Source organism: Oncorhynchus mykiss, chromosome 28 (genome assembly GCF_057628025.1).
Source record: "Oncorhynchus mykiss isolate SJ-2025 chromosome 28, ASM5762802v1, whole genome shotgun sequence".
NCBI classification, from domain to species: domain Eukaryota; kingdom Metazoa; phylum Chordata; class Actinopteri; order Salmoniformes; family Salmonidae; genus Oncorhynchus; species Oncorhynchus mykiss.
The window spans coordinates 2,552,653-2,579,820 of NC_143049.1; the positions used below are offsets into that span (position 1 = coordinate 2,552,653).

The following is a 27,168-nucleotide window of genomic DNA, read 5'->3' on the forward strand; positions in this document are numbered from 1 at the left end:
AAACGACCACCCCTAATCACTGTCAAACGCTCCCTAAAACACTTCTGCGAGCAGGCCTTTCTAATCGACCTGGCCCGGGTATCAGTTGAGGATGCCTGGTCATTCTTTAAAAGTAACTTCCTCACCATCTTAGATAAGCATGTTCCGTTCAAAAAATGCAGAACAAAGAACAGATATAGCCCTTGGTTTACTCCAGACCTGACTGCCCTCGACCAGCAATAGCATCGGATAGTCCCCGCGATATGCAACTGTTCAGGGAAGTCAGGAACCAATACACGCAGTCAGTCAGGAAAGCAAAGGCCAGCTTTTTCAAGCAGAAATGTGCATCCTGTAGCTCTAACTTCAAAAAGTTCTGGGACACGGTAAAGTCCATGGAGAACAAGAGCACCTCCTCCCAGCTGCCCACTGCATTGAGGCTAGGTAACACGGTCACCTCCGATAAATCCATGATAATCGAAAACTTCAACAAGCATTTCTCAACGGCTGGCCATGCCTTCCTCCTGGCTACTCCAACCTCGGCAAACAGCTCCCCCCCCCCACCCCCCTGCAGCTACTCGCCCAAGCCTCCCCAGCTTCTCCTTTACCCAAATCCAGATAGCAGATCTTCTGAAAGAGCTGCAAAACCTGGACCCGTACAAATCAGCTGGGCTTGACAATCTGGACCCTCTATTTCTGAAACTATCCGCCGCCATTGTCGCAACCCCTATTACCAGCCTGTTCAACCTCTCTTTTTCATATCGTCTGAGATCCCCAAGGATTGGAAAGCTGCCGCGGTCATCCCCCTCTTCAAAGGGGGAGACACCCAGGACCCAAACTGTTACAGACCTATATCCATCCTGCCCTGCCTATCTAAGGTCTTCGAAAGCCAAGTCAACAAACAGATCACTGACCATCTCGAATCCCACCGTACCTTCTCCGCTGTGCAATCTGGTTTCCGAGCCGGTCACGGGTGCACCTCAGCCACGCTCAAGGTACTAAACGATATCATAACCGCCATCGATAAAAGACAGTACTGTGCAGCCATCTTCATCGATCTGGCCAAGGCTTTCGACTCTGTCAATCACCATATTCTTATCGGCAGACTCAGTAGCCTCGGTTTTTCTAATGACTGCCTTGCCTGGTTCACCAACTACTTTGCAGACAGAGTTCAGTGTGTCAAATCGGAGGGCATGTTGTCCGGTCCTCTGGCAGTCTCTAAGGGGGTGCCACAGGGTTCAATTCTCGGGCCGACTCTTTTCTCTGTATATATCAATGATGTTGCTCTTGCTGCGGGCGATTCCCTGATCCACCTCTACGCAGAAGACACCATTCTGTATACTTCTGGCCCTTCCTTGGACACTGTGCTATCTAACCTCCAAACGAGCTTCAATGCCACACAACACTCCTTCTGTGGCCTCCAACTGCTCTTAAAGGCTAGTAAAACCAAATGCATGCTTTTCAACCGTTCGCTGCCTGCACCCGCACGCCTGACTAGCATCACCACCCTGGATGGTTCCGACCTAGAATATGTGGACATCTATAAGTACCTAGGTGTCTGGCTAGACTGTAAACTCTCCTTCCAGACTCATATCAAACATCTCCAATCTAAAATCAAATCTAGAGTCGGCATTCTATTTCGCAACAAAGCCTCCTTCACTCACGCCGCCAAACTTACCCTAGTAAAACTGACTATCCCACCGATCCTCGACTTCGGCGATGTCATCTACAAAATAGCTTCCAATACTCCACTCAGCAAACTGGATGCAGTTTATCACAGTGCCATCCGTTTTGTTACTAAAGCACCTTATACCACCCGTAGCACGCGCTCCAGCAGGTGTATCTCACTGATCATCCCTAAAGCCAACACCTCATTTGGTCGCCTTTCCATCCAGTTCTCTGCTGCCTGTGACTGGAACGAATTGCAAAAATCGTTGAAGTTGGAAACTTTTATCTCCCTCACCAACTTTAAACATCTGCTATCTGAGCAGCTAACCGATCACTGCAGCTGTACATAGTCCATCGGTAAATAGCCCACCTGATCATTTATCACTCCAGTGTTAATCTGCTAAATTGTAATTATTCACCTACCTCCTCATGCCTCCTCATGCCTCATACTCTTTTTTATTCTATCTTTTTTCTTCTGTGCTATTGACTTGTTTATTGTTAACTCGTGTAACTCTGTGTTGTTGTCTGTTCACACTGCTAGGCTTTATCTTGGCCAGGTCGCAGTTGTAAATGAGAACTTGTTCTCAACTAGCCTACCTGGTTAAATAAAGGTGAAATAAAAAATAAAATAATCTGCTTTTGTATTTTTTTGAGTGTCTTTGACAGGAAAGATGTAGGGAACAGATTGGGAGATGCAGATTGAGAGGGGACACATAAAGGAAGGGCACAGACAACTGCCAGTGTGGTCTGGAGATAGTTGAGTCTCAAATGGCACTCTTTATACGGTACTGTAAGTACCTAGAACTCTCTCTCCCAGCCCTCCCAGCTCCATGTAGGCACTCTGGAAAGCTTCGTTCCAGTTGGCATCCATTGGAACCTCCTGACCGTGGATCATGATGGTGCTACACCTAAGAGATGCACAAACACATAGGATTTATTCGCCTTTTGCGGTCAATCAGTGAGAGATGTATTTAGAGGGCACGTCTATGTATCTTTGGCATAATGGCTTATGTAACTCCATCGTATTTACCTATTGAGGGAGACACCGTTTTGATGTCAATAAATACCTGTCCAATATTCTCTCAGGTGCTCCCTTCATAACGAGTAGGTGGCCATTTTCATTGTCTTCATGTTCATGAATGGAAAGCTTTCAGAAGGTGGGTAGAAGACAAAAGTATATATAGTATATATATGTTTTACTCTTGTGTCAGGGCCGTTTTTAGTGGTTCTGGTGGTTCAAAAGAATTATGGATTGGGCTGTAGGTCTGTTTTTTTGGTTTATGCAGTTGGGTCTATGCTGTATGTTTTGTGTTGTGAATGTCCACATTGAAGGGGTAATTGTATACCTGGTACTTGTTGGTCGAGTTGAAGGGAATCTCTCCCACCTTGGGGTATCTGTTTCTCATAGAGCGGACACACCCACAGGAGAGCTCGATACATTTCAACAGCGCAGACTCTGACGCGTCGCCAGCAGTGTCCCTCTACGAAACAACACAACATCAAGCAGTCAGCAGGAGACGGTCTATTCACATTGTCAGAATGGGTTGCTGACTGAAAATTGGTTTAGTATGTGACTACCCACATGAAAAAATACTTTAGCATACAATGGTATAAATACTATAGTGTTCACTGTAGTGTTTTTGCGGGCTTTAATGTAGTATTTACTGTAGTATACTGTAGTATTTACAGTTAACTATAGTATAAATACTGTAGTAAAAGAACTGTAGTATATCCTATAGTAATTAAAGTAGTGTTTTTGCAGATTGTAGTATATTGTATTATTTACTGTAGTGTTTTTGTGGGAATTACTTTAGCATTTACTATAGTGTTTTTGTTTTATTATCTTTGACATAGAAGTTGCGGCTTCTCCTTCAGAACACCTACTGTAGAAATACTAAAAGGGCACATTTTCCATAGCCTGTAAGGTGGTCGGGCTGGGGTTCAGACCCTAACATGTAGGGAGCACAATATATGGTTATATTTGGCATGTAGATTTCTCACTTATGGGTGGCACAAATTGTGATATGGGGGAGGGCAATGGACATGGTTTATGCAAATTAAATACTGTAGTATTTACTATAGTTTAAAAAGTGTAGTGTTTTTACAGACAAGTGTTTTTGTGGACATTACTTTAGTATTTACTATTGTATTCAACAGTATACTACAACATTCTATATTAAGTACTACACATAATCGAGGGATACTACAGTATGTAGTATACTATTCTGCAGTATACTATAGAACTATATAGCAAGTACTGCAGTATTAGATAGTAAACTGTAGTATTGCTACTGCAACAGTTTGGAGGAAAGGGTTTTGTGTTGTTAGATTCAACGTGGCCAGGTGTGTGGACATTAGCCGCATTGGTGTGGGTCATTGGGGCACTTTAAATCGGACAACGGACTGTTTCAACCATTCCATTCCAGTCATTACTAGAAGCCCTCCTCCCCTCATCAGCCCCCACCGGTGTGGGTGTATAGTGGCCATCCCCTACCTTGAGGATGGGGAAGTTATCCTGCCCAGCTTTGAACTCAGCGCGGTTGCAGAGTCCAGCCACGTGAGACAGAGAGTGCCATGTAGCTGAGCTCTTGTCAAAGGTGGCACCTGAAGGAACACAGGATATGCTTCAGACTTGCAGAGAAATGATTCATTTTTTTCCAGAATTCACAGATTTTACAGAAATTCCAGTTGGAAGATTCCCAGATTTCCTGTATATTCCATCCTGATTCCGGGAATATTCCAACCGGGATTTCTGGAAAACCTGTGATTTCTGGAAAACCTGGGAAAATTGGGAAAATACCAGAATTTTGTAACCATAGACAATGTGACTGAGCTGAATTTGTATCTTTTTTCAGTATATTGTATAGCACACAGTATAGTATCTCTATTCTAAATTCTTACATCAAAGCTCATTTAACACAGCAGAGAAGCAAACTAATTCAAGGGGTCTGGTTGAATGTAGAAGGGACAGACGATGTCTGTGGGTGGTCTCACCAGACTGGTCCTCCGTAGTGTCGGCCTCATGGATCATGTTGTCGAACCACATGTGGGCCACGGTCATGCGGTTCTGGGTCAGGGTCCCTGTCTTGTCGGAACAGATGGTGGAGGTAGAACCCAGGGTCTCCACAGCTTCCAGATTCTTGACCAGGCAGTTCTTCTTGGCCATGCGCTTGGCAGTGAGGGTGAGACAAACCTGAGAGACAGAGGGAGGGAGGGAGGGAGGGAGGGAGAGTGGGGGTAGAGGAGAGGAAATGGACATTACTGAGTCCTCTTACCCCTATACATATCTACCCCTACCACTCCAGTATCCCTGCATATTGACCCTGGAACTGTCCCTGTATAAAGCTCAAATACCTTCTCATGTTCTTCTTATTTCTATTTCTCGTTCATTTTTGTTCTACTTTACCTTATTTTATAGTACTACCGGCATTGATTATTGCATTGTTGGGAAAGAGTTTGCAAGAAAGGCATTTCAGTGTAATTTCACACGTGACAATAAAACCTGAAACTTGAGTAACGACAGAGTAATGGTCAAAGATGAGTGGAAGATGGATGGAAAATCCTACTACAGAGCACACTCTCATAGACTTTGGTTTAAATCATGAGATTTAGCAAGAGATTTGCATGGAGACTTAGAATTATAATTTAGCCCATATACACAATACCAGTCCGTGGCCTTGGGGTGTCTAGCGGTCTAAGCCGCTGCCTCTAGCACACATAAATGTACCACTGCCAGTACGGGATTGAATCTGGCCCACTGCTACAGTGCCTTGCGAAAGTATTCGGCCCCCTTGAACTTTGCGACCTTTTGCCACATTTCAGGCTTCAAACATAAAGATATAAAACTGTATTTTTTTGTGAAGAATCAACAACAAGTGGGACACAATCATGAAGTGGAACGACATTTATTGGATATTTCAAACTTTTTTAACAAATCAAAAACTGAAAAATTGGGCGTGCAAAATTATTCAGCCCCTTTACTTTCAGTGCAGCAAACTCTCTCCAGAAGTTCAGTGAGGATCTCTGAATGATCCAATGTTGACCTAAATGACTAATGATGATAAATACAATCCACCTGTGTGTAATCAAGTCTCCGTATAAATGCACCTGCACTGTGATAGTCTCAGAGGTCCGTCAAAAGCGCAGAGAGCATCATGAAGAACAAGGAACACACCAGGCAGGTCCGAGATACTGTTGAGAAGAAGTTTAAAGCCGGATTTGGATACAAAAAGATTTCCCAAGATTTTAACATCCCAAGGAGCACTGTGCAAGCGATAATATTGAAATGGAAGACCTGGCCGTCCCTCTAAACTTTCAGCTCATACAAGGAGAAGACTGATCAGAGATGCAGCCAAGAGGCCCATGATCACTCTGGATGAACTGCAGAGATCTACAGCTGAGGTGGGAGACTCTGTCCATAGGACAACAATCAGTCGTATATTGCACAAATCTGGCCTTTATGGAAGAGTGGCAAGAAGAAAGCCATTTCTTAAAGATATCCATAAAAAGTGTTGTTTAAAGTTTGCCACAAGCCACCTGGGAGACACACCAAACATGTGGAAGAAGGTGCTCTGGTCAGATGAAACCAAAATTGAACTTTTTGGCAACAATGCAAAACGTTATGTTTGGCGTAAAAGCAACACAGCTGAACACACCATCCCCACTGTCAAACATGGTGGTGGCAGCATCATGGTTTGGGGCTGCTTTTCTTCAGCAGGGACAGGGAAGATGGTTAAAATTGATGGGAAGATGGATGGAGCCAAATACAGGACCATTCTGGAAGAAAACCTGATGGAGTCTGCAAAAGACCTGAGACTGGGATGGAGATTTGTCTTCCAACAAGACAATGATCCAAAACATAAAGCAAAATCTACAATGGAATGGTTCAAAAATAAACATATCCAGGTGTTAGAATGGCCAAGTCAAAGTCCAGACCTGAATCCAATCGAGAATCTGTGGAAAGAACTGAAAACTGCTGTTCACAAATGCTCTCCATCCAACCGCACTGAGCTCGAGCTGTTTTGCAAGGAGGAATGGGATACAATTTCAGTCTCTCGAAGTGTAAAACTGATAGAGTCATACCCCAAGCGACTTACAGCTGTAATCACAGCAAAAGGTGGCGCTACAAAGTATTAACTTAAGGGGGCTGAATAATTTTGCACGCCCAATTTTTCAGTTTTTGATTGGTTAAAAAAGTTTGAAATATCCAATAAATGTCGTTCCACTTCATGATTGTGTCCCACTTGTTGTTGATTCTTCACAAAAAATTATCTTTATTATATCTTTATGTTTGAAGCCTGAAATGTGGCAAAAGGTCGCAAAGTTCAAGGGGGCCGAATACTTTCGCAAGGCACTGTATTTCACTCACCAACTACAATAGTAGTCGGACTCACAGTGATGGTCCCTGCGACAGACTAGCGTCATGTCAAGGGGGTGTACTTTTTTTTTTTTTTTACCTTTATTTACCTAGTCAGTTAAGAACAAATTCTTATTTACAATGACGGCCTAGGAACAATGGGTTAACTGCCTGTTCAGGGGCAGAACGACAGATTTGTACCTTGTCAGCTCGGGGGTTTGAACTTGCAACCTTCCGGTTACTAGTCCAACACTCTAACCACTAGGCTACCCTACATCAGGCACATCAACCTGCCTCACGCAAGATCGGCTACTGCCCCTAGGCTATGGGCCAATCTGACTGGGACATTCAAGGCATACTCACAGTGACGGTGGCCAGCAGACCCTCTGGTACATTGGCCACGATGATGCCGATGAGGAAGATGACAGCCTCCAGCCAGGTGTATCCCAGGATGATGGCCAGGATGAAGAAGGACACCCCCAGGAACACAGCCACGCCTGTGATCAGGTGGATGAAGTGCTCGATCTCCATGTTGATGGGAGTCTGGCCTGTCTCCAGCCCCGAGGCCAGGGTGGCAATACGGCCCATCACTGTATGGTCACCGGTACCTACTACTACACCATGGGCTGTGCCTGAGGGAGGGGGGGAAGGAAGGACAAGCAATTCATTAATTGAAGATGGATGAGTGGATGGAATGGGGTAGATAGAGGGAGGAGAAATAGGTCAGGTCTCCCTTGTAAAATCAAAATAAATGAATAAAAAGATAGGAAAGGATTTGTCCTACTGACCCTCCACACAGTTGGTGGAGAAGAAGGCGATGTTCCGAGTCTCCAGGGGGTTTTCATGGGTGAACTCTGTTGTGCGTGTCTGAGGCTCTGACTCCCCAGTCAGAGAAGAGTTATCCACCTTCACACACAGACAGAGGAAAGATATCCAGTTGGACAGAAATAAATACAGACAGACAGACATAGACAGACAGAGAGAGAGAGAGATAAAGAGAGAGAGAGAGAGAGATAAAGAGAGAGACAGCAACTAAGTAATCCACCTGGACAGATAGTAAGAAAGTGACCCTTGGACTCCCTGACCTCTCCTCACCTTGCAGCCAGCAGCGGAGACGACTCGGAGGTCGGCAGGGATCCGGTCTCCTCCTTTGATCTCCACCAGGTCTCCCCTCACCAATAGCTCTGCATTGATTGTCATTTTCTCTCCCTCCCTGATCACCAGGGCTTGCTGCCAGGGGTGGATAAGAGAGAGGAGAGATGAAAGAGAGAAACAAAGGGGCGGTTGAAAGGGGAGAATGAAACTTTTTTCGATAAACGTTCATTGGCAAATCCAAAGTTGGCTCAAATTATTAGTTGTGTTATGTTGGATAAGCTTATTATGCTTCTCAAGTCAGTGTAAGCCCACTCTAGGCACTCAAAAGAAATTAAATTACTTGAATTGGAAGAATTTCCAAGGGGATTTAAGCCTATTATAGCCTTCACACACTGTTAAGATGACCAAATGGCACCCTATTCCCTATATAGTGCATTACTTTTACCAGGGCCCTGGGCTTGGTCAAAAGTAGTGCAGTTTCCTTTCGAGTGGCGCAGCGGTTAAGGGACTGCATCGCAGTGCTAGAGACGTTACTACAGATCTGGGTTCGATCCTGGGCTGTGTTGCAGCCCGGCCACGACTGGGAGACCCATGAGGCGGCGCACAATTGGCCCAGCATCATCCGGGTTAGGGGAGGGTTTGGCCGGCTGGGATGACCTTGTCCCATCGCGCTCTAGTGACTCCTTGTGGAGGCCTGGCACATGCACACTGACTTCGGTCGCCAGCTGTACAGTGTTTCTTCCAATACATTGGTGCGTCTGGCTTCCAGGCTAAGCGGGCAGTGTGTCAAGAAGCAGTGTGGCTTGGCGGGGTCGTGTTTTGGAGGACGCATGGCTCTCGACCTTCGCCTCTCCCAAGTCCTTACGGGAGTTGCAGCGATGCGATAAGACTGTGACTACCAATTGGATATAATGAAATTGGAGAGAAAAAGGGGTAAAAAATACAAACTAAATAAGTAGTGCACTTTAAAGGGAATAGGACCCTGGTCAACTGTGTACTATAAAGGGAATAGGGCCATCTCATGGGGTGCCATTTGGGACGCCGACAAAGCAATATACTGTGCTGTCTCAGCTCAGCTCACCTGAGGAACCATGTTCTTGAATGAGTCCATAATGCGGGAGCTCTTGGCCTCTTGGTAGTAAGAGAAACAGCCAGTGATGATGACCACAGCTGACAGAACCACTCCCAGGTACAACTGTTATGGGAGAGGGAGGGAGGTAAGAGAGAGAGGGGGGGAGAGAGAGGGAGGTAGAGAAATAGAGAGAGAGAGAGTGATGGGGTGGGTAGAGAGAGAGAGAGAGAGAGAGAGAGAGAGAGAGAGAGAGAGAGAGAGAGAGAGAGAGAGAGAGAGAGAGAGAGAGAGAGAGAGAGAGAGGGTGTGAGAGAGAGAGAGACAGTGAGAGAGAGAGAGAACGAGATAACAAGATAACAAGATGACCAGATTAAGGTTATTGGTGTTGCACTACAGTATATGGCATACAGTATATCAACATAATTGTGAGTGAAAGTGATGTTGATGATGATGATGGTTGTTTTATTTGTGTACTGTATGTACTGTATGTAGTGTGTTTGCAACCAGGTTGGCAATGATGATGATGATGATAGACAGTGCTAATAACTGGACAACTCTATGCAACCATGTTTGCTGACGACACAACTGTTTTTGGATCAGGCAATTCTGTAGGGCAGCTTAAAGAGGCTCTTAAAGCTGACATGACCAACATGTCAAATGGGATAACCCACAATAAATAAGTGCTGAAAACAAATAAACCAAGGCAATGTTAATATGTACAAAGGAGAGAAGTAACAAACGACCCTCCTCACAGCTGACATTTGGCGGGACACCCATCGAATAGGTTTCAGAGACTAGGCTGTTAGGTGTACCGCTAGACAGTCTCTCTTGGTCATCACCTCTGCAACAAAATCATTGGCACCTCCTGTATGCTCAGAAGGATTGCGAAATATATGCCAGAGCAAATTCTAAAATAACTCTCACAAGATCTCATCCATAGTCAAATGAACTACTGCTCTGTCATCCGGGGTAATGCAAGTGTCGGTGACCTAAAGAGCCTGCAAATAGCGCAAAATAAGACAACCAGAATGGTTCTGCAATATGGTTAGGAGAGGCCCTCCGTAGAATTGCATACTGCACTCGAATGGCTGACTGTCAAGGAAATGATAGAAAATAATATACTAACTAACCCTTTTTCATAAAATTCACCAGTCTGAAAGACCAACCACTATATATGATAAACTGGATATAGTCATAGACAAACACTCTCGTAACACACGGAGCAGAACCAAGGCCACGTATAGACCACCAAAACCCAATTCAGAGCTAGTTAAAATAGCTTTTAGTTTCAGAAACTTTTGCCAGAAAGTTCGGAAATCTTGTTAAATCGTTTTTTTAGAAGAATAATTTACAAAGCACATTAATCAACAACTAGAATGGGTCTAAGAGGTTATTATAATATGTGATCTTGTATTTAAATTAAAATAACTATGTCCACATGAGGTATGTGGGTGGGTGAGGGTTGGGGGCTTGGCAGGTGTAACTCGTTAATATGCAAAAGTATGGGAATGTGGATCTGTGTTTGTGTTTTTACTTTGTTTTTGGGCTAAAAGAGATCCTGATCAAATAAAAAGAAATCAGCACAAACAGATCTGGGACCAGGTTGGTTAATGTGCAGTGAACATGACAGATGTTATACAGGCTAGCCTTGAGGCGGTTCTCACGTTGTCATTGGCTGGCTCGTCTTCAGTGGCCACTTGGATACTGTAGGCCAGGAAGCAGAGGATGGCACCGATCCAGAGGAGCAAGGAGAAGCCCCCGAACAGCTGACGGCAGAACTTCACCCACTCTGGCGTGGTTGGAGGGGGGGTAAGCACGTTGGGCCCATCCCTGGCCAGCACCTCCAGAGCCTTGGCATTGGTCAAACCCTGGAAGACAATGAATGAATACTATGTCCCATAGGGAAATTTGCTTGGCAATATTACAGGCATTCCTGGCATACAAATATTACATTGCAAGACATACAACACTTTACACAACATGTACCACAGTCACTTAAACAATCACTGTCCGTCAGCAGACAGACCATCACTACGGGGACTCTGTTTATTAGTTATTTAACTAGGCAAGTCAGACAGTCACACTCACAACAACAAAATCATGTTTTCCATTTCTACGGCCTTTTTGGTTGTTGTGTGTAGTGGGGCAGCTAAAGCATGGGATTCTGCCTTTTGTGATAGAGGCACCACATTTCACACACATCTAGGGCATGTCCGGAGAAGGGTGGAAGATAGCCTAGCGGTTAAGAGCGAATCCCCGAGCCGACTAGGTGAGAAATGTGTCAATGTGCCCTTGAGCAAGGCACTTAACCCTAATTGCTCCTGTAAGAGCGTCTGCAAAATGACTAAAATGTCAAATGTAAGAGAAGTATCATAGTGCCAGTATAGTACCATTGCAGATTTTGTCCATCACCCCCTGGTGGCCATTTCTAATATGGCAACTAAACAACAATTTAGTTCTGTGTGAGATAAAGTCAGTAGGATTAAATATGAGACAGATAGACATCGCTCCATATGGGACCTATATTACTTCACTGATATTCACTGTAATACCACTGAACACCAGTAATGGAGATACCATGTGGGGTTCCCATGTGGGACAGGGATGAGAACCCTGTGGACTCAACTTGGACCACATGGACAAACATGGACCAAAGTAACAGTTGGGGGGTTTGTGTGTGTGTAGCACTGACAAGAAGCAGTAGTTATGTAGAGATTAGATCAGGGCTAGGAGATTAAAATGACTCGGCAGAGCAGAAGGGAGGGCAGCTGTGTGTGTGTGTGTGTGTGTGTGTGTGTGTGTGTGTGTGTGTGTGTTACCCGAGCCAAGTCGACTGTGTAGCGCCTTTCCAGATCGTCTAATGATATCTTGTGATCATCCTGTGAAAGAACAGAATAATCTGATTTACTCAAATAAACCACAGCCAGAAGGTCATTATTCAATATGAAACGCACTGCGCTGAGTTCTTTACACGTGACAGCCTGTTCTGCATCCCAAATGGCACTCTTGGTACCCAGGCTAATTTGGTGCACTATTATTGACCAGAGCCCTGTGGGACCTGGTCAAAAGTTGTACACTACATAGGTAATAGGGTGTTATTTGGGACACAGCCCCAGACAGCTAGTTGCTCTTACCATGGACACCTCCTTCTTGAGCTCATCCAAGTCCCTCTCCTTCTTCTTCTTCTTTCCTCCTCCATTTTCGGCACCACTCTGAGGAGTGAGGAGATTATCACATCAAACATAAGCCCTTAACTCAAACCTCCCAAACACAGAGGGAGAAGTATACATAGGCATTGCATATAGCATGCTGTAGAAATCATATATATAATGAGTTATAGGATCCCTATGGAAGTATATCCATGTTTATATTATATATTTGTGTTCATAAATCATTTTTTAAAAAACATTTCACTACTGTATAGTAGGATAGCGTTGCTTTGCGTGTTGGTTAATTTGTGTGTTGGTTACTTTGTGAAAATATGGCGATGGAAAGTCTGAGTTGACATTAGTGAGTGTGTTGTTCAGATCGGAACAGTCGCTGATGAAGAATGCAGCTTCATGGAAATCATCTGCTGCTGTCACTCTTTCTTTCCCAGCAGAACGTGTGAACGAGTGAAAGCGACAGCGAGAGAGCAAAAGAATGAGTGTGTGAGAGAGCGACACATTGAAAAAGCAATCAAAAAGAGTTTGAGAGTAGAGTGTTGGTGGAGTGCAGGAAATGTGCCTGACTTAGCAATTTCCCCGGTTTCCTCTACTGTATGTTATAACAGATCATCTCCAACACCTGCTAGAAAACAAAGTCAGCTGGAATTGAAACAGGTTATACAACTGAAATTCTGTAATATGTGTGAATAGAGATCTTGATAATATATTGATGGTATTAGTTATCTAGGCCCTAATCCTACAATCCAATGTGGTCACAAAATGCAACGAGCCGGCGCCCGGCGTCATTGCAGACACGATTAGAAAACCGGCTCAGATTTTCCATGATGTCTGTGGCTGTATGTGACATGTCTAGGGTTGTAAAATTCTGTTAACTTTCCCAAAATGCCCAGGTTTTCTAGATTTCCTGGATGAAAGATTCCTGTAATCATACAAGAATAAGCAGGAAATCCAAAATCCTCCAACCAGAATTTTTTGGAAAGTTACAGGCATTTTACAACACGAGACATGAGTGTTGGTGTTAGACAATAAATTGACCCCAACTCAACCATACATACATTCATATGACGGACTGTGTATGTGTGTAAAAAGCAGAGTTGGGGTCAATTCCTTTTCAATTCAGTCAATTCAGGAAGTAAACTGAAACTCCAATTCCAATTTTCCTCAATGCTTCTGTGTGTGAGATTTTTTTCCATTTCAGTTTACTTTCTGAATTGAAATGTAATTGACCCCGACCCTGGTATAAAGGACAGGAAAATACCCCTCTATATGCATGAATAAATAAGTGAAGAGAACTTACCCCTTTCCCCATGCTTGCGGTGTTCCAACTGTAAGTTGAAATGTGAAGGGCAGACCTTTCGTCCTGACAGACAGGGGACTGATCTCTAACACGTGGAAAAGAAGTGGATGACTTTTTGGGTGGTTGGGACTGACACCCACCCTCCCTCTCCTTCACCTCCCCTCTTGTCTCCTGTAAGGGTAACCTGACCCTCCCCAGCACTAGCACCCCCACCCCGGCCCCTGGGTACACAGAGGGGGCTCTGTGGTGTTACCTGCACCTGCTGTCCCCTCTGTCAGGAACAACCCAGAAGAGCGCTGTCATAGGCTAGCACCTCTATTGCCACTGAAAACAATAAGAAACAGTGACAACAAACAAACAAACAAACGACAATATTAACCTCACATGTACCATGAAGAACCCTATCAAGAAGTAGATAATCCAACGACTTTTCAAAATAAATTGGAATGGAACAGACATGGAGAACACTAGTCATTTTCATTTGGGTTTATTTTATTCTCCTTTTACAACCGAGATGTGTTTGATGCTTTAATTTTTATTTACCTTCCCTTTACAACACATTTTAAATAACAATCAAATGTATATGATTAGTGCACTTTAATTGTAAGCATTAAAATAAACGTAAAAAGGTAAGAAGCTTGACATTTCTAAGAAAGGAATGTTATCTAACAACCAAAATAATATGTACAGTACACAATCCAGACAACAAAACATTGTGAAGACATTTTAAAGCAGTTTGTTTTATGTCAGGAGTCCGTGTGGCTGTTTCTGAAAAAGAAACGAAAGAAACATTCAAACGGATCACATCTGATGATGGATAGTTGGTTAAACAGCGAAGGGGTGAACAGAACTATGTATTTTCTATTGGCTTAATGAACCATGGTGTGGTTTTAACACACTCCCTATGACCACAGTTAAAAGAACAAAACACATTCGACACTAAACCCTACGCTAACCACCTCGCATAGCCTATCAAGCGTTCAGACCCGAAGCTCAGGGTAAGGACCTTAGAAGAGAGAGCTTTAGGGAGAGATGAACCATATCTTCAGCGATACATATGGGCTTTGGCTTGGCTTAACACACAAGATAAGTCTCGCTCTCTCTCTCCAAAGTATCTGCATCCCAGCAACAACCTGTTCTTTTTTTCCAATCACATGACCACCAGCAACATCTGAAGTTAACCTCCCTTATCCTCCTCCTCCTCATCATCACCTCCCTCACCTTGCGAGTGCCTCCTGTAGCCCCATGCAGCTTGCACCTTAAAATAACAAATATTGATTTTCCGCCCCTGGAAAATATGCACCAAAATAAAAACAGCCACACAGATCCCCCTCCATGAACAAGGGCATCAATGTGATAAAATGTCATAAGAAGATACTATCACACATCCGCCTCCCTCAAACAAAACAAGCATTTTTGTGCACTTGTTCAGTAAAATGTTTCACTATTTGCTTTACTTTAGAATGACATGCATGTACAGTGTTTTTATCATCTTTTGTTTGACATGACAGTCTGACTAGACACACAGACACACATAAAACACGCACCTTTGCGACCGGCAGAGAGCTATAGCTAGATTAAAGTCTTCAATGAGAACTAATAACATGGATGATTCTGCCCAGTTTCCATCCCTGGCCAATAGGGGGCAGAAGAGAGCGACGTGGCATTCCAACCAGCAGAAAAGGCAGGTGAACGAACGTGCAGGGGTGTGGTGGCATTGGTGGGTGAGTGAGAGGGACGTTGGTGATCAGGGGGGTGAAGGAGAGAGGTGTCCATCACTGAGTTTGAAAAAGAGGGAGGAGGAGGAGGAGGAGGAGAGGAAAGAAAAGAAAAAAAGAATTGCTGAGTTTGTTTGAGATGGGGTCTGGCTTTGTCTGATAAAGCTAGATAGAAGAGGCTTAAGTATAGAGTGGATTGGGTAGTCTATGAGGGAACATAGCTTAGCGTCACTAAAGGACACAGAGAGAGAGAGAAAGAGAGAGAGAGAGAGAGAGAGCGAGAGAATTAGAGAGAGAATTAGAGAAAGACAGTGTGTGTGTGTGTGTGTGTGTGTGTGTGTGTGTGTGTGTGTGTGTGTGTGTGTGTGTGTAAGAGAGAGAGAGAGAGATAGAGAGATCCAGTTACCAGCAAGTGCTAAAATAGGGGGGAGAAATGTGCAGAAGGGATTAACGGGACCAGAATAACACGGAGGAGTAGAAAGGAGGAGTATCCCTTTGTTGTCAGGGCCTGAGAATGTCCACTGGCTGTCAACGTGACGTCATTTCAAGGACTCAGTCACAGAATTCAAAGCAGGTTGCGTCCAAAATGGCGCCCTATACAATATATAGTGCACTATGTTTAACCAGAGCCCTATGGGCCCTGGTCAAATGTAGTGCAATATATAGGAAATAGCTGGCCATTTGGGATGTACTCTCAGACACAAACAAACAGGGCTTTTTCTACTCTGCTTTAAATTGCAGCTGTTACAGTAAGCCCCTATCTACTACACCCTTATAGACAGGAATAACCTAGACTCCAGCTTGCAGTGACAGAAAGGCAGCACAGCACTACGGCCTCCATTAGCTCAAATGTGAAGGGAGTGAATCACCCGGCGATATGAACTTCAATTTGAACCCATCTACACAAGGTAAGAGCTAGGAATCATATTTCTCTCCCTCACTCTGACTCGTCCAGCACAGGGTGCATTCAAACTCTTCACACCGCTCACACCTGATCTGATTGAGCACTGAGCAGCAGGAAGCAGTAACAGAAGTTTCAGGAACTATTTGACCTCTCCCTGTTGGTATTTGTATCTCTATTCAATAGCCTGGTGGGTCCATTTGTTACACTGCATGTCTATACTGGGTCTGCTCTGCCTTGATGCTAGCTAAAGGGGTTATGAGTTGTATGTTCTGCCTCATCATACAAACGCTGAACTCGGTAGGACTACTCTTGCTTAACTTAGTAGGACTGCTCTTTTATAGGCAGGACTTAATGAGTTAAGGAGATAGGACAAGTGCATCAAAAGGTGGGGCAGGAGGAAAGGGGTGTGGTCTAAAAGGGTGTGGCGTATGGAAGCTGAAGCAGTCAAGTGGGAGGAAGTCGAGTCTTTGAGAAATAAGATTCAGAAAATCTATGAGAGAAAGAGAGATAGAAAAGATAGGATGAGAAAGAGTTAGCATTCAAAGTTTTTTTGAAACTTCTACAGTTTTAACGAAGAGGAGTCAGAATAAAAGTGCTCCCAGTGAAAGACGAGAGGAGAAAGAAGAGAGAACATCAGTCAGTGTGAGGGCAAGTCAAACTTTGACAGATCCTCTCCCCAGGGCCCATAGGGCTCAGGTCAAAGTAGTGCACTGAGTGGAGAATAGGGTGCCATTTGGGACACAGACACAAAAGAACAAATCGGGTGGTCCCTGTAGCCAGGACTCTCTGATGTGTGTCGGACAGGCGTAGTTGAGGAATACTGCCTTGCATCACATCTAAGATGTCAGAATGAAAGGCAAACTTGGGAATAGCTTTTAAGATTTTGTCATCAAACTAGCAGTCAGATGGCATTTGATTTGGTTCAAATGGTGTGTTTCATGACCTGACAGTAGTAGATCATTGATTGAGCTATCATATTTTTTTTATCACTATTGTGTCTATGTTCACCCCAGTGTGGCATTGAGATCATGATGAATATACTTTGAGTTGTGAAGGCTCAGATCTTGTGGGAAAGAATATACCGTTGAAGACAGACTTAGGCTGCCTCCGAAATAGCACCCTATTCCCTATTTAGTGCACTGCACTACTTTTGACCAGGGCCCATAGGGCTCTGGTCAGAAGTAATGCACTATGTAGGGAATATGGAGCCATTTGGGACACAGCCTTACAGTTCTTTAAGATTGCCTCCTTAATTAAGGTTCTCCGCTGCCTCCCTCTCCAGTATGATTCTCATTCACTTATTTAAGGGTCAGTTTTTTGGAGAGCTTGGACAGGGACAGGAAACTGGATGATTTGGCCGAGGCGGACCCACCCCCCTTCCCCTCCCCCTCTTTTTCCCACTTGGAGAGCTCCAGCTCGATGGTCATCAGCACCCTACCAGGCCCTGCCCCCTTGGGTGAGTCCCCTCCCCCTGTTCCTGCTCTCTCTGCCTGTCTCATTGCTTTGGGCTGGGCTGTGTGTTGGGGCTCTAGCTCTCTGCTCCCCGTATCCTATTTCTTATCCTTGCGCGACTCCTGCTTCTTCTTTTCTGAGGCGGCGGCCTTCAGCTTGGACGGGTCTCCGATGGAGAGAGTTGGGCCCTGTGGAGAGGAGGAGGGAACAGGGGAGGAGAGGAGTCACTTCAGGAGGAAAGGAGGAGTGTGAGAAAGGAGAGAGGGGAAGAGGGAGGGGGAGAGTGGTCGTGTTAGCATGGGGGAGATGGGTGAGATCGATGGGCATGTTAAAAATGAGGAAACAGATGGATTAGGATTGAAGGAGGGAGGGAGGTATTTACATTAGAGCAGAGAGAGAGAGAGAGGTACATTTAGGAGAAAAAGAGAAAGAGAGTCATATTTAGGAGGTAAGGGGGAGGCAAGTGACGGGGGGCGGTCTCCAGGGCTGCAAGGGGTGACAAAACAGGCATCGATGAGTTAGGGACAGAGTGACAGGACTGCTACAGTCAGATCTAACGTCTGACACAGGTCTGCTACACATCTATTTCCAACATAGTAGGTGTCTTAAAATGCAGCTTTGAGTCAACTTTAACCAATCAACACCCAGACGTGCACCAATCACACATGCATTGCCATCAGTTCACTCAAACACATCGATCTACCAAATGGACCATGACAATGACAACAAATAACGTATTTCTGCACATCCTCATCTTACTGGAGCTAAGGACATGGGAGCAAGGGAGTAGACTGGGAAGGTAAGGGCTCGGTACAGAGGCCACCTGCAAGAGGAAAGTCGCCTCTGAGTTAGTGAAAAGGAAAGGTCAGAGCAATCTAATGTAATTACCTTACTGAAAAGCAATCGCTAACATAAAGAGACACTGGGATGCTATGGAAAGGGTAAAAGGTCAAGTGCATGGCTATCGCTACAGTGCCTATAGACTGGCACCAGTGCCTACAAAATGGCACCCTATTCCCTACATAGTGCACTACTTAGTCAAAACTAGTGCACTTCATAGCGAATAAGGTGCCATTTGGGACACAGGCAGAGAAGGGGTTTAGGAGCTAAGCTAAGTCCCTTACTAAATAGAGATATAGACAGGTAGAGGTAGAGATTGATCAGAGGATGGATCGGTTAAGCAGAATACGGATCCAAAACCAAACTGGCTGTTCACCTGTGGAGAGAGAGACAGAACAAGAAGACACAGAAAGAAAGGAAGAAAGAAAGAAAGAAAGACAGGGGCTTCTCACGGCCATCCGGAGGGAGTAGAGGAAGGATAGACAGACAGGAGGAGGGAGGACAAGAAAGAGGACGAGACGGAAAAGATAGTGGGAGAGAGGGACTAGACAAAGGGAATGTGAATGAGCTAGTGAGTGAGTGAGTGAGAGGGAGGAATGGAGAGAATGGGTGGGGACGGTGTGTTTGCTGGGATCAATATTGAGTGCACTGCATTATCATTGCAGTACAGCCTGTTGTGTGCTGTATGCTGCACATACAGGCTCCAGGGTAGTCAGCTACTAATACTCTCTCTCCCACTCTGCCTCCCTCCCCTAATGGAGTAATGGTGAACGAAGATGCCACATGATGGTGGTCTCGTTCTAAATGGCACCCTATTCTCTATATAGTTCACTACTTTTGACAAGAGCCTTGTGGGTAATATGGTGCCACTTGGGATGCATCCATTGGCATTCTCGCAGCTTTGTTGTGCAAGCCAAGCAAATAGAAATAGCCCAGATACAGTGGCTGATACAGATTGTGTGGAGTCAGCGTGGCGCTAAATAAGGCCTGTTCAATCAAACGGCATGTTTTACAAGTAAACCCTATAGATGAACACCCTGTTTATTTCCCAAATGGCACCCTATTCCCTATATAGTGCACTACTTTTGACCGTGGCCCATAAGGCTCTGGTCATAAGTAGTGCACTATGTCGGGAATAGGGTGCAATTTGGGAAGTAGATAAGGCCTGTTTGATTAAACAGCACATTTGACAAATATATGAAAACCCCATAAACGTGTTTACATACATAGTTTAAAAGAGAGGAGCCATAGTGAGGAGAAGACTGTTTTGCACATTTTATTTTTCTCCAAAGGTTGTTTTTGTCCCCGCACCATGAAATGAATTGCTCATGGTGAAACTGTGTATGTAACAATACTGTCAGAATTTCAGCAAGTGTCCTTTTGACTGTGAGATATATTATTCATTTATGCACCCAACCTCCAGGCATTTTGTGCAACTGACTGCAACTCAAGTGCAACCTGACAATCCGTCATGTGACAATGCCTGCATCCCAAATAGCACCCTATATAGTGCACTACTTTTGACCAGGACCCTTGCCATTTGGGACGCAACCATTGCAGTTATTTTGACCAGGAGCCATTTGGCTCTGGTAAAAAAAGTAGTAGAGCAATATATAGGGAATGGGATTCCATTTTGGACGTAGTCAGCGAGAGCTGTGGGGAGATGAGAATGACAGTGCACTCTAATGCTGAGGTAGACAGAAGTAAACCCTGAATCCAACCCCTGACCTCTGATACTGTAAAGACCCCAGCCAGCTGCATACCTGATTGATTCCTAAAACAATACTGTGAGGAAACTAACTACACGCCAAACTGTCCCTTGTAGTGTTGAAAAATTGCCTAAACTTTCCCAAAATGTTCAGGTTTCCCAGAAATCCTGGTTCTGGAAAACCTGGGAAAGTTACCAGGATTTAGCAACCCTAGACCCTTGACTACTTCCATTAAGACATCTTAGTGAATTGATCAATACCCTAGGATGTCATTTACCAGCATACATCCTCATTCTATTTGACATGGAATATCTCTCTCACAATATAGAAAATAATTGGATTTAATTCGACCTGGGAGGACCCAGCGGGAATACCAAAAGCTTACAAGAAAGAAAGTGTCATATTAATGAAATACTAAGGCCTCATCCCAAGTGCAACCCTATTCCATATAGTGCACTACTCTGGTCAAAAGTAATGCACTATATGCACTGCTACCTGGGGCGGCAGGTAGCGTAGTGGTTAGAGCGTTGGACTAGTAACCGAAAGGTTGCAAAATCCCTGAGCTGACAAGGTAAAAATCTGTTGTTCTGCCCCTGAACAAGGCAGTTAACCATCATTGAAAATAAGAATTTGTTCTCAACTGACTTGCGTAGTTAAATAATGGTAAATAAAATGTAAAAAAAATATATATAAAAAAATAAAAAAAATAAAAAAAAAATATATATATATATAGGGAGCCATTTGGGAGGACTTGCCTAGTTAAATAAAATAAATAAATAAAAAATATTTTAAAAAAAAATATCTATATATATATATAGGGAGCCATTTGGGAGGACTTGCCTAGTTAAATAAAGGTTAAAAAAAATATCTATATATATAGATATATAAAGATATATATATATATATATATATATAGGGAATAGGGTGCCATTTGGGAGGCAAGTTAGAGCTATCCACCCCCTAGCCTTGCACTTATACCCCAGTGTGACTGTGTGACTCAGTGTAATTTGAGATAACTGTGAGCCGATAATAGGGCCAGTGATTTTCATTTGACTCAGAATCAGTAGGTCTCCCTCTTTCTCTACTTTCTCTCCCACTGAGAGCAACTCAGTTCCATTCACAGGGAATCAAATTACTGTACTACACGAACTTGCCTCAGCCATTTCACAATGGTGGTTGGTGTTATGGGAAGTTCACCCATTTTTACATGGGGACTTTTCACTGTCTTGTAGTTGATTACCTAAACTGTTGAATATTTTGTTTTGTTACAGAGAAAATTAGTAGACACATTTTGCTGAGATCATTTGCTATTGACTACAATGCATTGTGAAAATGTGTCCAAAGCATGTTGCATCAGAATCCGTTCTGAATGACCTCCCCCCCCAAAAAAACAAATCTTTCTCCCATAAATCCACATTTGCATATTTCGTTGTTGTAAACAGCCTCATTAAAACATGGATTTATGGCAAATAGATTTTTTTTTTCAAAAAAATTGTGCAGAGACATCATTCAGAATGGGATTCTGATGTAATATGAGTTGGTGCAGAGTGTTTTAGAATGTTTTATAATATGCTTTAGACATATTTGCATTTTGCATTATAAGTCAATATAGCAAGTGGTGACAGCTACATTTTACAACAAATTTTCTCTGTAATCAAACAAAATATTTAAAAAACGATATGTGGGGGAGGGATCAACTACAACCACAGAAAGAGTGAAAAGAAGGCCACGTAAAAATGGGTGAACTTCCCCCGACTATTTACCCATTGTACTGTGTTTGTTGGCCCTTGAGGAGGTGGTAAAACGAACGGGTGAAGGATATAAGAGTCGGGGAGGGGCGGTCATTTAGCTCTTAAGCTTTTGGGCGACTGACTGGATTTAAAACGTTCCAACACTCGATGACTGTTTCGTTTAATAGCAGGAGAGGATTATTACACGTGTTTGCTTTGGTGGTGCCATAAGGCCTGCTCTGTGGGCCTCTTACTAACAATACCGTGCTGAAAGTGTGGTTCTGTGGCTGTGTGAAAACCAAGTTGTTATGGTATGCGCTGTCATATAGGTGTTGTACTCTTACATGACTTGTGTTGTACGGTACTTGTGTGCTGTAGTTGTGAGCTGCTGTTGTTGTCGTTGTGTAGTTGTGAGTGAGCCGACGACGAGAGGACTTGCCTGTCTCTGCTGTGATCCCTCTTTACCCTTCCCTTTCTTTCCATGTTTGCTGGAGGAAACAAAAGAGAACAACGTCAGGTGGATGTCACACCTCTCCCTCCAGTGGTCAAAGCAATATACTGTTGCGGTTACAGTATAGTCCTGCTTTGTAGCTATCACAAAGAACAGAACAGCACTGACTCTCCGGGTAGGTTAGGAGACAAGAACATATATACAGAACTGGAATGGAACTACATTACCATGGAAATCATGCATTGCAGTACCAGGTTAGCCGTAGTGAGTACCAGTCAAATTGCCATGGTCAGAGGTTCCAAGTCTGTTCGATTCGTCATATTTATATGATCATAGACTGACTGTAGAACTTAATCAGCGGTCAACTAAATGCCACCTGTGGTCTGTGTGGTGTAGCTGTATTGCCATAGCCTCTGCAACATTTTTGACAAAACTTTTCCCCACCGTCATCCTCTCTCTCTATCTGTTCAATAAAATCTGAAAAATACCTTTACGAACAAAATAACTGAGTGCCACCTAGTGCCAGCTAAACCATACAGGTGTCCAGGCCAGGGATGGGCTCTGGCTTTGGCCCTAGACCGAGGCACAGGGGCACTGACCTGACACTGAGGTTGAAGACTCTGCGGGCCACCAGGAACCTCATGAGATAGTAGATGACAACGATCAGCAACAACAGACCCAGCACTGCACCGATGATGGACCCCGTGATCACTCCGGCCTGGATGGGAACTGAGAGATAAAAGAGAAGGCAAGAAAAGGACTGTCTACTTGCCATTCTAGGGATTCTATATGTAATTATATAGCCTGGTCCCTGATCAGTTTGTGCATTCATGCCACTCCTTGTCATGGCAAACATGCAAGGAGTGCAGGCATGACAACGAGTGGCAAGATCGAAACCCAGGCTAGTAATTCTATGCTCTCACCCTTCTCAAAGACCAGCAGTCTGACACTGGAGGCGCGTCCCACTATGTCAGGTGGGTTCTTGGCATCACAGGTGAAGGTGCCGTTGTCTCCGTAGTCTAGGTTTTTGAGCAGGATGGATCCGTCCCGGCGACCAGGGTTCCCCACAAACTCCAGCCTGTCTCTGAAGGGTCCCTTGTTGTCTACGTAGGGAGCTCCACCGGTGTAGTGGAAGATCTGGAGTCCGGAAGACCGTAAAAGGGATTCAGTGTCTTGTCTGCTTTTACATCTCGGCTAGCCTGGATGCCAGTCCGTTTCTGTTCTCTTACCAACTCCTTATGGAACTGTCATGGCAACATTTTTGTTGGCAAGAGAGCAGAAACAGATCTGAGTCCAGACTACATCTAGGCTAAAGATGACATGAATTGTTAGATACGGTACAGATGAAATGTGCTAAAAGGAGAAGCTTGTAAATTAAGTCCATTATTTGGATCTAAACAACTGTGCTAGAGAGAAAGGGACAGGAAGGAGTAAGAAGGGGGCGATATCGTTTCAGAGGGAGAGAGGCAAGAGGTGGGTGAAAGCAGAGGAGAGAAGAAGAGTGAGATGATGAAAGTAGGAGAGGGGGACAAGGGGAATATGGGGGGGTGAGATTGGGGGCCAAGGAGGGCAAGGCACAGCGAGAAGAGAGAGCTAATAAGATGGAGATAAGGTGCGAGGGACTGAAATTAAAGAGCTGGCACCAGGTGAGATGAGGGGAATGAGAAGGGGATGGGAAAGAAGTGATAGGTTAGTGTCCCAAATGGCACCCTATTCCCTATGTAGTGCACTACTTTTGACCAGGACCCAAAGGGTGCATTATATTTAAGGAATAGGCTCATAGGGCTCTGGTTAAAAGCAATGCACTATCTAAGGAATAGGGTGCAATTAGGGACGCATCCATAGAGGAGGCTAGAGGAGGATAATGATAGAAGAGAGTATTATATGTACAGAGATGGCGTCCCTGGCACCGTCGGGCCGGTAGCTCCAGGAGAAGGTGACGTCATCAGAGGTCCAGCGCCAGGAGAAGAAGGAGCAGGAAAGACGGATGTCGGAGCCCACCAGGGCGTGACGCTCCCAGCCCGTGTAGATGACGATGGCCTCAGACTGCTGGGGCACTATAGGGGTTAAGACACAGGGTTAAATAGGAAAGATCAGCACCCATGCGGTTCATAATGACCTTTTTCACACTTCCTGGTTTGAACCATGACCATTTGTTACCTCCAAGATACCATTGTACCATTGCCTGTATGTAAGCTTCTACCATTGTAAATGTTTATGGTGGCTTCAATACAAATATACAAACGCGAAAGATCATCACTGCATGCTTCAAAACTATTCTGGGGATATAAAGGATATACATACTATGAAAACAGACAATAGGATAGAGTGGACTGGAGCAGACATGGTTAAATAAGAAGAATACGCAGTACACACTTACAAAATGTGCCTCTGGGATGTATGGCAGAGAAAAGGGGTTTTATTTTTAGTTGCAAGGGATTGTTCCAGACTATGGTTCCAGTAGACTATTGTGGAGTATTAAACAAACACAACCTTTAAAACTATTCTCCTGTTGATGTACCGTTTAATATACTATGAAAAGACAGTCAAGAGGATAACAAGTTGAAGTTCATTTCAATGTCTTTCAGTCGCAAAGCCTTTTTCAGTCTTTCATTCAATCCCTTTTACATACACACAACCACTATTTATGCAAGGTTCAATGAGGTGTGAACATGTGCAATGATAGCATGCAGCAAGGATTGGCTTTGATATGAACTAAAAAGTACAACGTAGCTACCCACAGAATATAAAGAGCTTATATATCTATGTTGTGTCCTTGACAAATGAATGTAAATTCTATATTTGCCATAAAATCAATATATCACTTCCATTGTGAATGCAATTAGTACTGCAGTACAACAACCACCACCAATTATGCATCTACAAACATTGCTATCATCAATTACTTTCACTGGTATTTTGGGGTATTTGGTATTCCGTTTGATTCAAGATTTTGACCCAAGATACTGACTCACACACAAATCACATTCAGAACTCTAAAGATGCACATTTCATAGTTTCACATGCAGCTCGGAACTCCAGCGTCCTTCAATAAAGGATGTCAGCCAGCACAGAAGTTGTCAATCGAGTGAGACTTGGCGTTTTTAATTGCATTTTGACAAAGCTGGAAAGAAGATCTCCACTCAAGTGTAGAAATGCTGTCAATACCACAGTCTCAGAGTGAGTCCCAAAATGTATGCCCTCATCTTAACTTTGTGAGCCTTACGGAATTAACTCTGTATGAGAGAAACACGGATGAAGAACAAAATGTTGCTGTAGTTATGACAATAATAGTCACAACAATATAACATCTGTATAACAACGTATGACAAGAAAAAGCATCTGCACAGGTTTTCCTTTACTTCCTTTCCCTTTAATTCATTCATCAAGAAAGGCACCAACAACGCAGAACCCAGAGTCAACCAGATTCAGTGACCCCCGGGATTAGCTTAATGTACAGCTGAGAATGAAATACCAAGCATGTATAAAGGGCTTTTTATAATAAAATGAAAAGAAAGAATACGAGATCATTCATCATAAATGTTATTCATTAAAATTGTGTCACCGATACTATGTGAACTTTAACCTTCAACTCAAGATGATGATACATTTTAGACCACACTTTTCACGTGCAACTTTAAAGCAGACCAGAAGGATTAAACATAGAATTAACATATTAGAAAGTATATATTTTTTTAACCATAAATCCCCCCAAAATATTTGCGATAACAAATTACATTACAGTGGACTTATGACTGTGTTACAGTGTAGCAACTATTGTAATGAACCATTGTACTTAGGGTTAGGACTAAGGTCAGGGATATATTAGGAAATATTAAATATACTTTTTACCTATTCCCAGGAGTATGACCGACGCTAGCGCCAAAATGGTCAGCATGGTTCCTGACTCTTTGGGTTCTTCAAGTGATGTTGCAGACCTCACTGGATGCTGCAGAAGAGTCCCACTATGAAGTGATGGAGAGATAGGACAGAGGGGTGCAGGGTTCCAGGACAGAGGGCTTCACAACAGGACATCAGTGTCCCAGGTTTTATAACCAACCACACCCCTTCGCTCTCCACTGCTCGGCCCCATTCCTCCCTCTCTCCACCTCTTTCTTTCTCTCCAATCTCATTGAAGCAAATCAAACAATCAACCCCATTGAAGACCAAAATAAAACCCTTTTTTTACATTCAAGAGTGATATTAAGATGCAGTGAAAAACAACGTACTGTAGAAAGATACTGATCAAATTCACTGAAGTAGCAGTCAAAGCTTGAGTCAAATGTACACAAATCTGCACTACTATATGACAGCATCATGTACATTCCTGAGTATCATTACTTTATTGTCTTACTAGCACTGCTTTTGCTGATAGCTGCATAATTGTGGAACGTTTTTTCCTTGCAATGACTGATATGTGGTTGTCTTACCTACCTTAGTTGAATGCATGGACTGTAAGTCGCTCTGGACAACAGCGTTTGCTGAATGACCAAAATTTAAATGACGTGTGTGATAGCATAGGATGTATGCACATTATACAGACTGTATTTCTAAGGGCTGATGGTGATGTGTAAGATGTGATGTGTGAATACATACAGTGTGTGTAAATATGACATTGATGGAAAAATGTGTGTGTGTGGGGTCCTGTCTTGTCCTCTCCTCCCGCCATCCCCGTTTCTCCTTTCCCTGCACTTTCCCCGGGATGGAGAGAGGGATGGAAAACAAAGCCCCAT

The 27,168-nt window shown here is 43.8% G+C and overlaps 2 protein-coding genes across 5 annotated transcripts in view; both read right to left on the bottom strand.

Moving 5' to 3' along the window:
* LOC110508325 (sodium/potassium-transporting ATPase subunit alpha-2) overlaps positions 1-13,957 on the bottom strand; it is a 29,424-nt gene extending 15,467 nt beyond the window's left edge. The window contains exons 1-13 of the mRNA XM_036966147.2: positions 13,632-13,957; positions 12,302-12,379; positions 11,987-12,046; positions 10,832-11,035; positions 9,177-9,290; positions 8,096-8,230; positions 7,789-7,906; positions 7,364-7,632; positions 4,639-4,837; positions 4,139-4,248; positions 2,991-3,125; positions 2,712-2,791; positions 2,443-2,552 (exon numbers count right to left, since the gene is read on the bottom strand). Coding sequence (XP_036822042.1) covers positions 2,443-2,552; positions 2,712-2,791; positions 2,991-3,125; positions 4,139-4,248; positions 4,639-4,837; positions 7,364-7,632; positions 7,789-7,906; positions 8,096-8,230; positions 9,177-9,290; positions 10,832-11,035; positions 11,987-12,046; positions 12,302-12,379; positions 13,632-13,643 — 1,624 coding nt within the window. The 5' untranslated portion in view covers positions 13,644-13,957. The remainder of the gene's footprint in view (positions 1-2,442; positions 2,553-2,711; positions 2,792-2,990; positions 3,126-4,138; positions 4,249-4,638; positions 4,838-7,363; positions 7,633-7,788; positions 7,907-8,095; positions 8,231-9,176; positions 9,291-10,831; positions 11,036-11,986; positions 12,047-12,301; positions 12,380-13,631) is intronic.
* Positions 13,958-14,099: 142 nt separating this feature from the next.
* Positions 14,100-26,460, bottom strand: LOC110508326 (myelin protein P0). Of its 4 annotated transcripts, none has more exons than XM_021588764.3 (6): positions 26,288-26,460; positions 24,326-24,492; positions 23,359-23,572; positions 23,035-23,164; positions 22,424-22,472; positions 14,100-15,409 (listed from the first exon to the last, which is right to left on the bottom strand). In XM_021588764.3, exons 1-6 carry the CDS (start codon positions 26,331-26,333, stop codon positions 15,407-15,409), a joined length of 609 nt encoding a protein of 202 aa, XP_021444439.1. In that variant the 5' UTR covers positions 26,334-26,460; the 3' UTR covers positions 14,100-15,406. The 4 variants fall into 4 exon arrangements, with proteins under 4 accessions (XP_021444439.1, XP_021444438.1, XP_021444436.1 ...); XM_021588763.3 differs by having other exon boundaries at positions 14,100-16,743; XM_021588761.3 differs by having other exon boundaries at positions 14,100-17,893.
* Between the last annotated feature and the right edge of the window lie 708 nt (positions 26,461-27,168).

Bases quoted from the DNA above. Each gene is read 5' to 3' on its own strand.
- LOC110508326 (XM_021588761.3), bottom strand. From the start codon at position 26,333: ATGCTGACCATTTTGGCGCTAGCGTCGGTCATACTCCTGGGAATAG. The intron at 23,573-24,325 runs GTACATATAATA...TCCGGACTCCAG, and splicing joins GTGCCAGGGACGCCATCTCT to ATCTTCCACTACACCGGTGG. The intron at 23,165-23,358 runs GTGAGAGCATAG...TTTATCTCTCAG, and splicing joins ACTGCTGGTCTTTGAGAAGG to TTCCCATCCAGGCCGGAGTG.